This window comes from Canis aureus, chromosome 35, assembly GCF_053574225.1.
Source record: "Canis aureus isolate CA01 chromosome 35, VMU_Caureus_v.1.0, whole genome shotgun sequence".
NCBI lineage: Eukaryota > Metazoa > Chordata > Mammalia > Carnivora > Canidae > Canis > Canis aureus.
Window position 1 is genome coordinate 6,239,264 of NC_135645.1, and position 17,557 is coordinate 6,256,820.

Below are 17,557 nucleotides of genomic sequence, written 5' to 3' on the forward strand. Positions count from 1 at the left end.
GCATGTTTTACTAGCTACTATAAATATTTGTTTAAGCTTGTTTTAGTTAAGTAATAAATGACATAGCTGTGGTTCTCAGATAAGTGCTGACGAATAAAATATATATAAAAATGAAGATACAAATAGATTAGTTAGCTGAAAGTAGGCCAAAGAAAGGGAAGGAGAAAGAGAGAAGAAAGTAAGAGAGATTAAAACTAAAACTTTAGGGATTAAAAAAAATTCCAAACTATATAAATTCCTATGGTAAAAGGCAATTATGACAACATTTTTTATTCAACTCCACTGCCATAACTTGGAAGAAGCCAAAATTTTTTCAGTAGGTTAGAGAATAAGTAAACTTCAGTACATCCAGACAATATAGTGTTTTTCAGTGCTAAAAAGGAATGAGCTACGAAGTCATGAAAAAGACATGGAAAAAACTGAAGTACAAATTTAAGTGAAAGAAGCCAGTCTGAAAAGGCAGCGTACTGTATGATTCTAATAATATGACGTGCTGGAAAAGGCAAAACTAGGGAGATAGTGAAAGATCAGTGGCTACCAGCAGTTGGGGGTGGAGGGAAGAGGAAGAGCACAGGATTTTTAGGACAGTGAAACTATTCTGTTTGATGCTACAATGATGGATACGTATAACTGCACAATCGTCAAAACCCACAGAATGTACAATACAAAGAGTGGACTCTAATGCAAATATGGACTGTAGGTGATGGCGTGTCAATGTTAAGATTCATCAATTGTAAAAATGTATCACTCTGCTGCAGGATGTTTATAGTGGGGCAGTCTGTGTATAGAGGGGAACAGGGAATATGTGAGAATTCTCTGTAGTTTCTGCTCAATTTTGCCATGAACCTAAAACTGCTCTAAAAAGTGAAGTTTTATTAAAAAAAAAAAAAAAGAAACTTAAAAAAGAAAAAAAGAAGAAAAAGAACTTGCTGCTGATCAGTGGCTCTCAACTATAATCTAATATTAATATTTATCATTTTCCCCAAATTCAAAAATACTGTAGATGTAAATACTAATTATTTATCTACTTAACACTTAACTGCTTATGTTTTCTCAAAAGCAAAACTTTAAAATGACAAAAGATAAGAGATACAAAAACAGTTTTTTCATTAAAACAATTATGTAGGGCAGCCCGGGTGGCTGAGCAGTTTAACACCGCCCAGGGTGTGATCCTGGAGACCCAGAATCGAGTCCCTTGTCAGGCTCCCTGCATGGAGCCTGCTTCTCCCTCTGCCGGTGTCTCTGCCTCTCTCTCTGTGTCTGTCATGAAGAAATAAAATCTTAAAAAACAATAAAATAAAACAATTATGTAGCTTTACTTTTACCTTAACTTATAGCTTAATTTTGTCAAGAATTAAAGTATTCTTAACCAAAATTTAAGGACTATCAGATATAAAAGGCTCAGAGATGTAATTAAAACCATGGACATTTATTATAAATCAATTATTTTGACATTTCACAATCGGAAAGCAGTAGTGTGGTAAAACACTGTGAACTTGAACTCTTTAGAACACCTGATCTGACACTTGTTAACAATATGTGGGCAAGTTACCTAACCTCTGTTTTCTCATCTGTAAAACCTAATAAATGGAAAGCACATGAAAATGCTACACTTAAAAAAGGTCAAAAATATAATATCAACTGAAAATTCTGAATCACATTTAACTTCTTTAATCATCAAAAGTTAAGATACATTTTCTTCAGTCTTAGGAATCTCTAGTCTTAATATAAAGTAAATTATCACATCTTACAAATTTTATATTTATAGCTGGATGTTTCTTCAATCATCACTGTCACTTCCTGATTCACTCAGCTGCAAATCATTTCCTAAAATAAAAAAATAGAACTGTAGCAATTATTTAATATTTTCATATTTACCATACTTATTTTTGGATAACATAAATATCATGCAAAATATAATACCAACAGTGATTCCGTTTGAACCAGCATTTTGTAATGACAAAATAATTAGATTGCTTGTCCTATAATTTAGTCATATCATTAATAATTCCAAAAATTAATACTCCTCATAAAAACATACATCATCAATCTTCAGCATAGTTTTAGTATCATCTGGCAACTATGTCAGTCTTTTTTCACACACCAACACCACCTTTCTTTGTTACTCCTACTGATTAAATTATATCAGGTGATGAGTAAAATGTGGTTTAGAAGATCAGCCTAAATCATTTTGAAGAATAAAAAAAAAAAACCTACTTAAAACTAATTCATACTTAAAATTCAGTCAAAATATTAAATAATATATGTTAAGAGTAACTCATCATTGGTTCTTTTTGTAATTCATTGAAGTGCTTACAGAAATGGAACTTACATTCCAGTGGAGGGAGATAGTAAATAAACAAATATATAATATGATGCCAAACAGGGATAAATACTATGAGAAAATGAAGATGGGTATGGGAAGAGTGATGAAAGGTGCTATTCTAGATAGGATAGTTGGGAAGGCTTCCTTGAAGGATGACATTTGAACAGAGATCCAAATGTAGAAAGTTATGAAAATGTGGATGGAAGGCAGGTACTGTCCAGGCTCAGGGAACAGCAAATACAAATGTCCCAAGGCAGAAGCATGCTTGCTGTGTTCTCTGACTGTAGGAAGGCCCTGAGGCTTGAGTGGAATGAATGAGGAAGAGATGATAAGAAATGAGGTCAGAAAGATATCCAGAAGACCATGATTTCTAGGTTATCATAAAAACTTTGGATTTTGTTTGAAATGTAATGGGAATTCATCAGAAAATTTTAAGCAAGCAACTGACTTGAAATGTTTTTTTTTTTTTTTTTTAATTTTTATTTATTTATGATAGCCACAGAGAGAGAGAGAGAGAGAGAGAGGCAGAGACACAGGCAGAGGGAGAAGCAGGCTCCATGCACCGGGAGCCCGACGTGGGATTCGATCCGGGGTCTCCAGGATCGCGCCCTGGGCCAAAGGCAGGCGCCAAACCGCTGCGCCACCCAGGGATCCCTGAAATGTTTTATAGTGAATAAACTATAATATACTCTACAGTGAATATACTATATATACTTGCTTAGGCAAGCAATTGATTTGAAATGTTTTACAGTGAATATATATATATATACACACTCTGTGATATACTATAATTGTATTCCAGCTTCTCACATAAGAAATAATACTGGCTTTTCCTCACGTGGCTCGGAGAAGTAGTGCTAAGCAGTGGGGATTATAATATAATGATAGAACTTCCAGGATCATCAAAAGTACTGAATTTAGGGTATGAGAGAAAGAAAAGTGAAGAAAGATCCCTAGCATTTCTGATCTAAATAACTGGATGGTGGTATCATTTACTGATATAAGAAATACCAGTGGAACAAGATTGTGTGAGAAAAATCACAAGTTCAATTTTCAGCATGACACATTTGAGACACACAGTAAATATTCAAGTAAATATATTATAGGCAATTGGATATATAAGTCTGGAGCTCAAAGTAGAGGTTACTCCTAGAAATAAAGATTTGGGAGTCACCAGCTGCAGGGGTTTATTTGAAGATATGGGATTGGATAATATCATTTGAATAGTAAATTAGAATGGTTAAAAACATTCTTGTATTTTTGAACTACTCCAAAATCAACAAAAAGTGGCATAATTTGAAGCTAATTCCCAATTTAAGAGGAGTAGTTTCTGGCCATAAATAAATTGTTGTAAGAGAGCTCAGGCCACTGGATGAACTCCAGAACTATTACATTATTTGATAAAGAAATCTGCTAAAGCTTCTTTTGTGTATCTGGTTCCCATGACCATTTTATACTTTTCAAGGATTAAGTTTCTATTTATTACACAACTGTTCAATGCCATAAGAATGTTCAACTTGGTATGATACCCATAATCTGAGTTTCTTAGGTCAAACCCGAATGTCCTAAGTTCCACTTTTGTTAACAGACTTCATGCTGTACAGGTTATATGCATGGTATTACCATGCTGTTGACATGTTTGGTTGATTTTTAATTTATCAGGTTAGCCTGTGACCATGACATGCTACTAAAGGAAACATTTCCAATCAAAATGGAATAAAGAGTTAACCCATAGCAAATGCACTCAGACTCTTAAGCCAAAGGTTCTCAGTGAGAAAAATAGTGTTCCCACAGAGATGTTACAGAAATTTATGTGAAATGTTACTTGTCCAAATAATTTGCAGATTGCTAGTGGCAGTTAGTAGAAGGGGAATTTAGGAAAGGTAAATGTATTACAATGCAGGGACCAGTCTTGCACAATAAAGAACTCTACTATGTTCTGCAAAACTTTTGAAAGTCCAGTGGTATATTCATTTACTTAGAAGGCCTGTTTGTAAACTACTCTTTTGCATAGATTTAAAATTCACTGAAACTTACAAGGATGGAACTATCATGTAAACTGAAAGAAGACTTTATTTTCCCAGAACTTTACAAAGGTTTTCTTTAATTGTTTTGGAAAATATATTAGTGATACTGATGCTTTTCTAATTCTTAATTCAACAAATTAAATAAAAAGAAAAACTGTTAATATTATGAGTGGTATGTTACCTTGGTTAATTCTAAATTGAGTCATTAAAGATTTCAAGCTATACTACGAAGCTGTAGTAATCAAAACAGTATGGTAGTGGTTCAAAAATAGACATATATATCAATGGAATATAGTAGATGGCTCAGAAATAAACCCATGTTTATATATATGACAAAGGAGGTAGGAATGTATAATAAATGGTGCTGGGAAAATTGGACGAATATATGCAAAAGAATGAAACTGGACCACTGTCTAACATCATGCACAAAAATAAACTTAAGATGGATTAAGACCTAAATGTGAGGCCTAAAACCATACAAATCCTAGAAGAGAGCATAGAAGCAATTTCTTTGACATCAGTCGTTGCAACATTTTTCTAGATATGTCTCTTAAAACAAGCAAAACAAAAGCAAAAATAAACTATTGGGACTACAACAAAATAAAAAGATTTTGCACGATGAAGGACCCATCAACAAAACAAAAAGACAATCTACTGAATGGGAGAAGATATTTGCAAATGGTATATTCAATAAGGGGTTAATATCTAAAATATATAAAGAATTTATATGACTTATTACCAAAAACCAAACAATTAGATAAAAAAGTGGGCAGAGCCAGTAGAGGTAGGAGCCACTTACACCAAACCCTGGTTCCCTGTGCCTAGCAAGTGTCTATGTACTGGAGCAGGACTGATTATGAGCCAGTAGAGTAGGCCTCTCCCGCTGAAGACCAGCACAGCCAGCATCCTACATGCATCAAGTCTACTGATTAGACAGTGCTTCAAAGCATCATCTTCAGTTCTGGTATTAATAGGACCAGGCTGTAGTTTTTTTCTTCTTTTTTCTTTTCCCCTTTGGAATCAGGCTTTTTTGTTAGTTTTATTTCATTTCTTCTCTCTCTCTCTCTCTCTCTCTTTTTTTTTTTTTTTTTGGATCAGGTTTCTTTTTCACTTTTCTTGTTCTTCCCTCTCCTTTCTTTTCCTTTGGAATCAGGCTTATAGTTTCTTGGTTGTCTCTTTGGGGGTTTTTTTGTTCCTTTTCCTTTTCTTTGTTTTTGAATAAGGGATTCTTTTTAAGTTTTTTCTCTTTCTTTTTTTTTTCCCCAGGCTTATTTTAACAAACAAAGCACACCCGGTTAAAGCTCCAAACACTCCCTACTGCAAACAAGAAGGAACTCTGCAGAGGGCTGACCAGTACGAAAGAGCAGCCAAAACACAACAGCAGAGAGCACACAGCATATACCAGAAACACTTCCTGAAGTACCAGGCCCTGGACAGTCTATGACTCCTTTTTAATACAGCATTACTCGCAGGTGCAGAAAAACATAACAAACTTTTATAACATGCAAAAGACAGAAATTTAGCCAAAATGACAAGATGGAAGAATTCTCCCCAAAAGAAAGGTCAGGAAGGTATCACACACAGCCTGGGACTTGCTCAAGGCAGATTTAAGCAATGTATCTGAACAAGAATTTAAATCAAGAGTTATAAGATTACTAGCTGGACTTGAAAAATGCATAGAAGATGCCAGAGAGACCCTGCTGCACAGATAAAAGGACCTAAGACAAATCAAGCTGAAGTTAAAAATGTTATAACTGAGATACAAAACAGGCTATATGTAATTACAACAAGGATGGAAGAAACAGAGGAATGACTAGATGATATAAAAAATAAAACTAAGGAAAATAATGAAGCTGAAAAAGAAGAAGAAAATAAAACTATTAGATCATGAAGGTAGACTTAGGGAACTCAGCAATTCCATAAAGCCAAATAATATCTATATCATAGGAATCCCAGAAGAAGAGCAGGAAAAAAGGGCAAAAGGTTTATTTAAACAGATTATAGCTGAGAACTAATCTGAGGAAGGAAACAGGCATTTTGGTCCAGGAGACACAGAGAATTCCCTCAAAAAAAAAAAAAAATAAATAAAACAAGTTAACACCACAACCTATCTAGTGAAACTTATAAAATACAAAGATAAAAACATAATTCTGAAAGCACCTCAAGAAAGTCCTGGGATGCCTGGGTGGCTCAGTGGTTGAGCATCTGCCTTTGGCTCAGGGTGAGATCTTGGATTCCCAGGATTGAGTCCCGTGTTGGGCTCCTTGCATGGAGCCTGCCTCCTCTCTCTGCCTGTGTCTCTGCCTCTCTTTCTGTGTCGCTCATGAATAAATAAAATCTTAAAAAAGAGAGAGAGAAAGTTCTTATCCTACAAGGTATTTGAGACCTTATTCTTATACATAAGAATGGTGGCAGATCTGTCCACAAAGACCAGGCAGGCCACAAAGGACAGACCTGATATACTCAGTGTGCTAAATGGGACAAATGTGCAGGTGAGAATACTTTATCTAGCAAGGCTATTATTCAGAATAGAAGGAAAAATAAAGAGTTTCCAAGACAAGCAAAACTAAAGGAGTTTGTGAACACTAAACCAGCTCTGCAAGAAATATTAAAGGGGACCCTTGGAGCAGGAGAGACCAAGAGCAACAAAGACTAGAAAAGAACAGAAACAATCTACAGGAACAGTGACTTTATAGGTAATACAATGGCACTAAATTCATATCTTTCAATAATTACTTTGAATGTAAATGGACTAAATGCTCCAATCAAAAGACACAGGTTCAGGAGAATGGATTTAAAAAAAAGACCCATTGATATATGCTGCTTACAAGAGACTCGTTTTATACCTAAAGACACTTCCAGATTGAAACTAAGAGAATAGAAAACGATTTATCATGCTAATGGACATCAAAAGAAAGCTGGAGTAGCCATCTAGCCAATCTAGCCAAATTAGATTTTAAACCAAAGACTGTAGGTGAAGAAGGGCACTATATCATAATAAAAGGGTCTATCTAACAATTGTAAATATTTATGCCCCTAACTTAGGAGCAGCCAAAAATATAAACCAATTAATAATAAACTTAAAGAAACTCATTGATAATAATATAATAAAAGTAGGGAACTTTAACATCTCACTCAAAGCAATGGACAGATCATATAAGGAACAAAGGCTTTTAATGACACAATGGACCAGATGGACTTAAAAGATATATTCAGAGCATTTCATCCTAGAGCAGCAGAATACCCACTATTTTTGAGTACATATGGAACTTTCTCCAGAATAGACCACATAGTGGGTCACAAATCAGGCCTCAACCAGCACCAAAAGACTGGGATCATACCACTCATAGTTTCAGACCACAATGCTATGAATGCTATGAAGCTTGAAGTCAACCGTAAGAAAACATTTGGGAAGACCACAAATGGAGGTTAAGGAACATCCTAGAAGATAGAAGGAACATACCTCAACATCATAAATGCCATATATGAAAGACTCACACACAGCTAATATCATGCTCTGTGGGCAGCCCGGGCGGCTCAGCAGTTTAGTGCTGCCTTCAGCCCAGGTGTGATCCTGGAGACCCGAGATCGAGTCCCATGTCAGGGTCCCTGCATGGAGCCTCCTTCTTCCTCTGCCTATGTCTCTGCCTCTCTCTCTCTCTCTGATGAATACATAAATAAAAAAAAAATCTTAAAAAAAAATAATATCATGCTCTATGAAGCAAAACAGAGCTTTCCCCCTAAGGTCAGGAACAAGACGGGAATGGCCACTCTCACCACTGTTGTTCAACACTGTTTTAGAAGTCCTAGCCTCAGCATTCAGAGAACAAAAAGAAATAAAAGGCATACAAACTGGCAAGGAAGAAGTCAAACTTTCACTCTTTGCATACAACATGATACTCTATGTAGAAAACCCAAAAGACCCCAACAAAAAACTGCTAGAACTGATATAGGAATTCAGCAAAGTTGCAGGATATAAAATCAACACATAGAAAGAAGTCTGTTGCATTTCTATACACCAATAATGAAGTAGCAGAAAGAGAAATCAAGGAATTGATCTCATTTACAATTGTACCCAAAACCGTAAGATACCTAGGTATCTTATGCAAATATGCAGCTGAGAATACTTTATCTAGCAAGGCTATTATACAGAATAGAAGGAAAAATAAAGAGTTTCCAAGACAAGCAAAACTAAAGGAGTTTGTGAACACTAAACCAGCTCTGCAAGAAATATTAAAGGGGACCCTTGGAGCAGGTAAGGTAACCAAAAAACCTAACCAAAAAAGGTAAAAGATCTGTAGTCTGAAAACTACAGAACACTTATGAAAGAAATTGAGGAAGACACAAAGAAATGGGAAAACATCCCACACTCATGGATTGGAAGAACAAATATTGTTAAAATGCCTATAGTTCCCAAAGGAATCTATACATTCAATGTAATACCTATCAAAATGACACCAGCATTTTTCACAGAGCTAGAACAAACAATTCTAAAATCTGTATGGAACCAGAAAAGACTCTGAATAGCCAAAGTAATGTTGAAAAAGAAGAGCTTGTTTCCCTCTCTTCTTTTATTTTCTCCCTTTCCATATGTTTATCTGTTTTCTTTCTTAAATTCCACGTAAGTGGTATCATATGACATTTCTTTTTTATTTTAAAGATATTTATTTATTTATTTATTCATTCATTTATTTATTTATTTGAGACACAGAGAGGGAGAGATAGAGGCAGAGACACAGGCAGAGGGAGAAGCAGGCTCCATGCAGGAGCCTGATGTGGGACTCAATCCGGGGTCTCCAGGATCAGGCCCTGGGCTGAAGGTGGCGCTAAACCACTGAGCCATCTGGGCTGCCCAACATTTGTCTTTAAACAAGCCATAAGTGACTCTTAATGACAGAGAACAAATAGGGTTGATGGAGGGAGCTGGTGGGGGATAGGCTAAATGGGTGGTGGGTATTAAAGAGGGCACTTGTGATGAGTACTGAGTGTTGCATGTGAGTGATGAATCACTTAATTCTATTCCTGAAACCAATATTTCACTACATGTTAACTGACAACATTTATTTATTTAATTTTTTAAAAAGATTTTTAAAAAACTCATTTGAGAGAGAGACACACAGAAAGAGCACAAGCAGGGGGAGAGGGAGAGGAAGAAGCAGACTCTGCTGAGCTGGGAGCCTAATGTGGGGCTCGATCCCAGGACTGGAGATTGTGACCTGAGCCAAAGGCAGAAACTTGACCATCTGAGTCACCCAGGTGCCCCTAACAAAATTTAAATTAAAAAAAAAGAAGAGCAAAGTGGGAGGCATCACAATTCTGGACTTCAAGCTCTATTACAAAGCTGTAATAATCAAGACAGCATGGTATTTCCACAAAAACAGACATACAGATCAATGGAACAGAGCAGAAAACACAGAAATGAACTCATAACTATATAGTCAACTAATCTTCAACAAAGCAGGAATGAATATCCAATGGAAAAAAGACTGTCTCTCAAATGGTGCTGGGAAAATTGGACAGCCACATGCAGAAGAATGAAACTGGACCACTTTCTAACACCATACACAAAAATAGATTCTAAATGGATTAAAGACCTAAATGTGAGACCGGAATCCATCAAAATCCTAGAGAAGAACACAGGCATCAATTTCTTTGACCAAAGAAATTTCCAGAGGTAAGGAAAACACAAGCAAAAATGAACTATTGGGACTTCATCAATAAAAAAAAAAAGCTTTTACACAGCGAAGGAAATAACAAAACTAAAAGCCTATGAAATGGGAAAAGATATTTGGAAATGACATAATAAAGGGTTAGTATCCAAAATCTATAAAGAACTTATAAAACTTAATAACCCCAAAATTTAAAAGTCCAGTTAAGAAATGGGCAGAAGGGGACCCCTGGATGGCTCAGTGGTTTAGCACCTGCCTTCGGCCCAGGGCGTGAACCTGGAGTCCCGGGATCGAGTCCCGCATCAGGTTCCCTGCATGAAGCCTGCTTCTCCCTCTGCCTGTGTCTCTGCCTCTCTCTCTCTCTCTCTCTCTCTCTCTCTGTCTCTCTTTCTGTGTCTCTCATGAATAAATAAAATCTTAAAAAAAAAAGAAATGGGCAGAAGACAGAATAGATACTTCTCTTAAGAAGACATAAAAATGACTAACAGACACATGAAAAAATGCTCAACATCATTCATCATCAGGGAAATACAAATCAAAACCACCTTACACCTGTTAGAATGGCTAAAATTTGCAACTCAGGAAACAGTAGATGTTGGCAAGGATGTGGAGAAAGGGGAACTGTCTTACAGTGTTGGTGGCAATGCAAACTGATGCAGCCACTCTGGAAAAACTATATGGCGGTTCCTCAAAAAGTTAAAATTAGAACTACCTACAACCCAGCAATTGCACTACTAGTTATTTATCCAAAGGATACAAAAATAGTTATTCAAAGAGGCACATGCACCCCAATTTTATAACAGAACTACGTACGATAGCCAAAACATGGGAAGAGCCCAAATGCCTATCAACTGATGAGTGGATAAAGATGACGTGGTATGTATATATGTATATACATATACATATATACACATACATATACACACACACATATATATATACACATACATATAAAATTATATTTTAGTTATGAAAAGATCAATATGGCTGCAATGTACATAAAGGATCAAAAATGGGTTTGAGTAGGTAAGTGGTAAACCAGTTAGAAACCACTGCAGAGTTAAAAGCAAGAAATAACAGCAAGTTGAACTAAAGTGATAGTAGTGGAGATGCAGAGAAGTAGATGAATTTGAGAAATATTAAGGAGGTAAAATAAACAGAACTTGATGAAGGATTGACTACACTGTAAAAATGAAGATGAAATAAATCTTTGTATACCATTAGGCTTCTAGATTGCATCATTAGATGAGTCCTACCTTTCTCTAAGAGGAAACAGTGAGCTAATGATTATAAGTTGGTTTTGGGCAAAGTGAACTTGGGATGCCTTTATTAAAAGATGATGTTGGACCTACCTGTTTCCAGAGCTCAGAGGTCTGGGTTGGGAGATGCAGATTTATAAGCTATCTATACGTAAGTATTAATTACAGCAGAAATATGGAGGAGATTCTCTAGGGAAAGAATGTGGAGTAAAAAGAAAAAAAGACCTAGAATTAAGGCTTGATGAACTCCACCTCTAATGACTGAGTAGAATATTCTAAACTGCCAAAGGATAGAGAGAAAAGTATCTAGAGAGATAGGAGAAAAACCAGTAAGACGTTATGTCACAGAGTCAAAAGAAAAGGAGTAATTCAACAAAAAGGTAATGATTAATCATAGTATCAAATGAATAAGAGTTTTTCTCTTTATCCAAATTTTAGATCATAATTGCTACGATGCCACTGTGAGTTCTTACTTTTCTAATTACTCATGTTTCTTTTTTAAATTTTTATTTATTTATGATAGTCACACACAGAGAGAGAGAGAGAAAGAGAGGCAGAGACATAGGCAGAGGGAGAAGCAGGCTCCATGCACCGGGAGCCTGACGTGGGATTCGATCCCGGGTCTCCAGGATCGCGCCCTGGGCAAAGGCAGGCGCCAAACCGCTGCGCCACCCAGGGATCCCATAATTACTCATGTTTTTATATACTTACTTAAAGTATTCATCAGAAGGCCACTGTGGTCATGAGATCTATTCTGGCTGTCATCCATATAAGGAAACCTACACTGTGGCATGGCAGACAGGGCAGGATGTCCCGAGACATAATTCCCTGGATCAGAAGGAGAGGATCTGCATTCCTCATTATCTGAGTCACTGGAACTATCCTCACTGCTTGAAGATGATGAACTTCTGGAATCCGATGAACTATCACAACTACTCATCTGGTCCATTAGGCTAGCTTCTGCCTTCAGTTCTGAAAATAAATCAGAAATTAACTGATAGGTTAAATAATATCAAATATAAATAATAAATAAAATTGGAATGTGTTAGCTTCTAACTGTTGAGGAATGAATGAGATTAAACATACATTTAGAGCATTTAAATCATTTTATTTAAAGAGCTTCTTACGGGGCACCTGTGGGTGGCTCAGTCAGTTAAGCGTCTGCCTTTGGCTCAGTTCATGATCCCAGGGGTCCTGGGGTTGAGCCCCACGTGGGACTCCCTGCTCAGTGGGGAGCCTGCTTCTTCCTTTCTCTCTGTCCCTTTCCCTCTAACTTGTGTGTACCCACACCCTCTCTCTCTCTCAAATAAATAAATAAAATCTTTAAGAAAAAAAAGCTCCCCTACCATTAAAAGACATAGGCAGTGCCTAAATCTAAATACTACATTTATTATATCATTATACTTAAATATTTATATATTTCAAATAAAATAAAGAATGTAAAAAATTGAAACTGTAAAAATTAAAATCTATTTATGTAGAAACCATCCTCCAATTCCTCTTACTCTCCCAATTCATAAAAGGCAATGCAATATGTACAGATGAATTTCTTTTTTTTTTTTCCCCCGGCTTTTTTGACCTGCAATTGACATAAGTGTTTATATTTACAGTGTACCAACAGGCTCCTGGCCCCAGTATAAGTGGCTCAACCTGAGAATATACTTCCTCTTGAACCAAGAATCTGGACATTCAATGTGAGCAGTTGAGAGACCTTGGATGGAGAGAGGTCCCATCTCTGATTTAGCAGTTCAAGGTGGTCAGGCTGGACAATGGAGGCCTCATAGAAGTATGCTGCAAGGATAGCAGCTCTGCTCTCTGGGCCAACCCTTCCCTGACAGAGTTCAGCCTTTGCACCAAAGAGCAGGGTGATGCCAGTATGTACCTGGTGCTCCAGGGCCTGCAGAGCCCAACCTGCGAGATACAGAAGCTCAATCTCCAGAACTGCTGTCTGATGAAGGCTGGCTGTGGGGCCCTGCCCTTTATGCTGCACTAAGTGCCCATCCTGCATGAACTGCATCTCAGCGAGTGACAATCTGCTGGTAGGTGCTGGCTTGTAGCTGTTCTGCAAAGATCTCCTGGACTCCTGCTGCTACTTCAGCTGGAGTACTGCAACCTGACAGCTGCCAGTGTGAGCCCTTAGCTGTGGTGTTCAAAGGCCAAGCAGCATTCAAGGAACTCATGCTGAACAACAGCGACATCTGCCAGGCTGGTGTCTGAGTGCGATACCAGGGCCTGGCAGACTCTGCCTGCCAGTGGAGATGGTCAAGCTGGAGAACTGCTGCCTCACATGGGCCCACGATAAGGACCTGTGTGGTATTGTGACCTCCAATGTTTCACGGCAGGTGCTGGGCCTGGGTGACAAGCTGTGCCCCAAACTGCTATACCCCAGCTCCTGACACAGGCACCTGTGGTTCTGAGACTGTAACATCACAGCTAGAAGTTGCAGAGACCTTTGCTGCATCCTTAGGGCCAAGGAGAGCCTAGTGGGGCAATGTCCTGGGGGGCGAGAGTGCCTGGCTGCCATGTGAGAGTCTTTGGGAGACTGGCTGCCAGCTGCAGTACCCATGGGTAAAGTCCTGCAGCTTATGGCCATCTGCTATCACCACTCTGGTACCATGTTGATCCAAAACAGGATCTCTTGAGCTGCAGATGAGCAACAACAAGCTGGGGGATTCTAGAGTCCAGGGACTCCGCCAGGGCCTGTGCTAGCCTGGCACCATACTGGGAGTGCCCTGGCTGGGGGAATGCGACATGACCAACAGTGGCCACAGCAGCCTGACCTTGCTCCTGCTGGCCAACCTCAGCCTGTATAAGCAGGACTTCAGGCAACGACTACTGGAACAGCTAGTCCTATACGCCATCTACTGGATGAAAGAGACAGAGAATCGTGTGCCAAGCCTGAAGTTCATCTCTGAAGTTCATTCCTACTGCCCCAGCTTCTGAAGCTCTCCTGACAGGCCCTACCCCGCAGGTAACTGACTGCTCTTAGGGTTCTCACTCTGTGTGTCCTAGCTTTAACTGAAGAGAAACACTCAGACCAACTGACTTCTGGGAGAAAATTTTAGACATTTTATAATTATTAAATATTTTTTTATTTTTCGCAGGAAGAAACAAATCCAAAATGTACAACTTAATGCTCTGATATACATTGTGAAATTATTGTGATAATCATGTTTTTCTTTAGATTTTATTTATTTATTCATGAGAGACACAGAGAGAGGCAGAGACATTGGCAGAGGGACCAGCAGACTCCACACAGGGAGCCCAGTGTGGGACTAGATCCCAGGACCCCAGGATCACACCCTAAGCCAAAGGCAGACGCTCAACCGCTGAGCCACCCAGGCATCCCATGACAATCATGTTAATTAACATCATCTCATAGTTTCCATTTATGTATGTGTATGTGTGTGTGTGTGTGTGTGTGTGTGTGATGGGAATACATAAGATCTGCTCTTTTAGCAAATTTAGACACCGTATTACTGGCACAAAAATAGACACATAGATCAATAGAACAGAATAGAAAACCCAGAAATGAACTCATAACGTCGACAAAGCATGAAATAGTATCCAGTGGGAAAAAAGACAGTCTCTTCAACAGTGTTGGAAAAATTGGACAGCAACATGCAGAAAAATGAAACTGGACCACTTTCTTACACCATACACAAAAATAAATGTTAAGTAGATTAAAGACCTAAGCATGAGACATGAAACCATTAAAATCTGAGAGGAGAACACAGGCAGTAACCTCTTTGACATTGGCCATAGCAACTTCTTACTAGATATGTCTCCTAAGGGAAGGGAAACAAAAGCAAAAATAAACTATTAGGACTTCATCAAAATAAAAAGCTTCTGCACAGCAAAGGAAACAATAAAACTGAAAGGCAACCTGTGGAATCAGAGAAGATAGTTGCAAATAACATATCTGATAAAGGGTTAGTATCCAAAATATATAAAGAACTTATTAAACTCAACACCCCCAAAACAAATAATCCAATTAAATATCAGGCAGAAGACATGAATAGACATTTTTCTAAAGAAGACATGCAGATGGCTAACAGACCCATGAAAAGATATTCAACATCATTCATCATCAGGGAAATACAAATCAAAACTACAGTGAGACCTCAATACCTGTCAGAATGGCTAAAATTAACACCACAGGAAACAACAGTTATTGGTAAGGATGTGGAGAAAGGGGAACTCTCTTACACTGTTGGTGGGAATGCAAACTGGTGCAGCCACTCTGGAAAACAGTATGGAGGTTCCTCAAGAAGTTAAAAATAGAGCTACCCTAGATCCAGCAATTACATTACTAGGTATTTACCAAAAGGAACAAAAATACTGATTTGAAGGGGCACATGCATCCCGATGTTTATAGCATTATCAGCAACTGCCAAATCATGGAATCAGTCCAAATGTCCATCAACCGATAAATGGATAAAGATGATACGGTGTATGTGTGTGTGTGTATACAATTGGAGAACTACACGCAAATTATGAAGGAAGAGTACAGAAGCAAATACACTGTGACCAGGTGACCAGAGTTCTACTCCTCCCACAACTGCTATACCACCAACATCCAACTTGAACCTAGAAAAAAATGGAGATTTAAGTTTCCTTACTTTCAAAGTGACTGTATCTCCCTAGAAACACCTTCCTGCTGAGAAGTGAGCAGTAATTCAGAAGAACTTACTGTATCTTATTACATCTCCTCACTTCACTATTGAAGTGAGGACACTTTTGATGTCAAAAAGTGTCAAAGTTAGACCCGTTGTTAATTAAAATGAAAAATTTCACCTAACATTTCTTAGTAATGTCTTACAACGGGTATTATACACACTTAGATTTTACCTCTTTCAATATCATCCATTGGAGACGCTGGGGACAGTTTGTCTTCAGATGGAGAATGTTTCACAAGATTCGGAGTCCTAGCTGAATTCCGCATTTGTTGCTGGTGTTGCTCTATGCGATACTGAATTTTACTACTTCCTTCAAATCTGCAATTAAGAATATAAAAGGTCAAAACAGGGGTGATTGAAATTTAACAACTGCAACTTACAAAGTTACTAAAATTGACCACTTGTTTCCCTAGAGATCCTTAAAATGAAATCCAAAAATTAACGAAAAATTATTTTAATTAATTAAATTAATTAATTTAGCTCATTATTTAACAAATATGTTTTTTTAAAAAGGATTTTATTTATTTATTCATGAGAAACACAGAGAGGGGAGAGAGAGAGGCAGAGACACAAGCAGAGGAAAAAGCAGACTCCACACAGGGAGCCTGATGTGGAACTTGATCCTGGGTCTCCAGGATCACACCCTGGGCTGAAGGCGGTGCTAAACTGCTGAGCCACCTGGGCTGACCAACAAATATGTATTTAACAAATACTTAAAAAAACAAAAACAAAAACAAATACTTATTGAATCCTATTATATACATGACATATACACAGATCCAATAAGGGATACAAATGTAACAAAAACAATACTGTTCAAAACTGAAGAGATGAGACACACAAATTATTAAATAAACTGAAATGATACATACGTATATAACAAATATAACATATTCCCTAAATTCTAAAATTATCATTTCTGTTAAAGTCAAATCACTTTCACATTTTTCTTTTTTTTTCTTTAAAGATTTTATTTATTTATTTGAGAGAGAGATAGCAAGAGAAAGCACAGTGATGAAGGGCAGGGGGATAGGGAGAAGTAGGCTCCCCGCTGAGCAGGGAGCCCCGATATGGGCTCAATCCTGGGACCCCAGGATCATGACCTAAGTGGAAGGCGGATGCTTAAATGACTGAGCCACCCAGGCATTCATTTTCATTTTTCATTCCTAACTTTAAGACATGTTACTAAAGGTGATTCACATACTTTCTTTTGAATACTTTTAAGAGTATAAAATGTAGTTATGCTTGACTTCTGTCTCTTCCATTTCCAGTTACCAAATCCTGTCATTTTTACCTTCGAAGAGTATTTAGAACCTCATTGTTATTTTCAATCCTACTTTCAAAAATCATGGTTTATGCATTTTTTTGTTTCCCACATTGTTTCATTGTTTCATTTTACTCAACTTGTTTGGTAGATTGTTTATAAGTGTGTCAATCTTCTTTTCATGGGCACAGAAATCTCTGCTCTATTCAAAGAGGTCTTACTCACTGGCTTCAAATAAGTCAAATATATTCCTGCATTCAAACCTTGCCTACAACTTCATCTTCTCTGTGATATTTTCCAAACTTTCCTACTAATAGAAATTACTAGCACAGG

General features: G+C 37.6%; 1 protein-coding gene across 1 annotated transcript in view; it reads right to left on the bottom strand.

Annotated features, from left to right (window-relative positions):
• Nucleotides 1-1,408: 1,408 nt before the first annotated feature.
• Nucleotides 1,409-17,557, bottom strand: part of EAF2 (ELL associated factor 2) — a 34,001-nt gene continuing 17,852 nt past the window's right edge. Inside the window, exons 4-6 of the mRNA XM_077884328.1 lie at nucleotides 16,133-16,278; nucleotides 11,993-12,253; nucleotides 1,409-1,827 (exon numbers count right to left, since the gene is read on the bottom strand). Of these exons, the coding sequence (XP_077740454.1) occupies nucleotides 1,781-1,827; nucleotides 11,993-12,253; nucleotides 16,133-16,278 (454 nt within the window). The 3' untranslated portion in view covers nucleotides 1,409-1,780. The remainder of the gene's footprint in view (nucleotides 1,828-11,992; nucleotides 12,254-16,132; nucleotides 16,279-17,557) is intronic.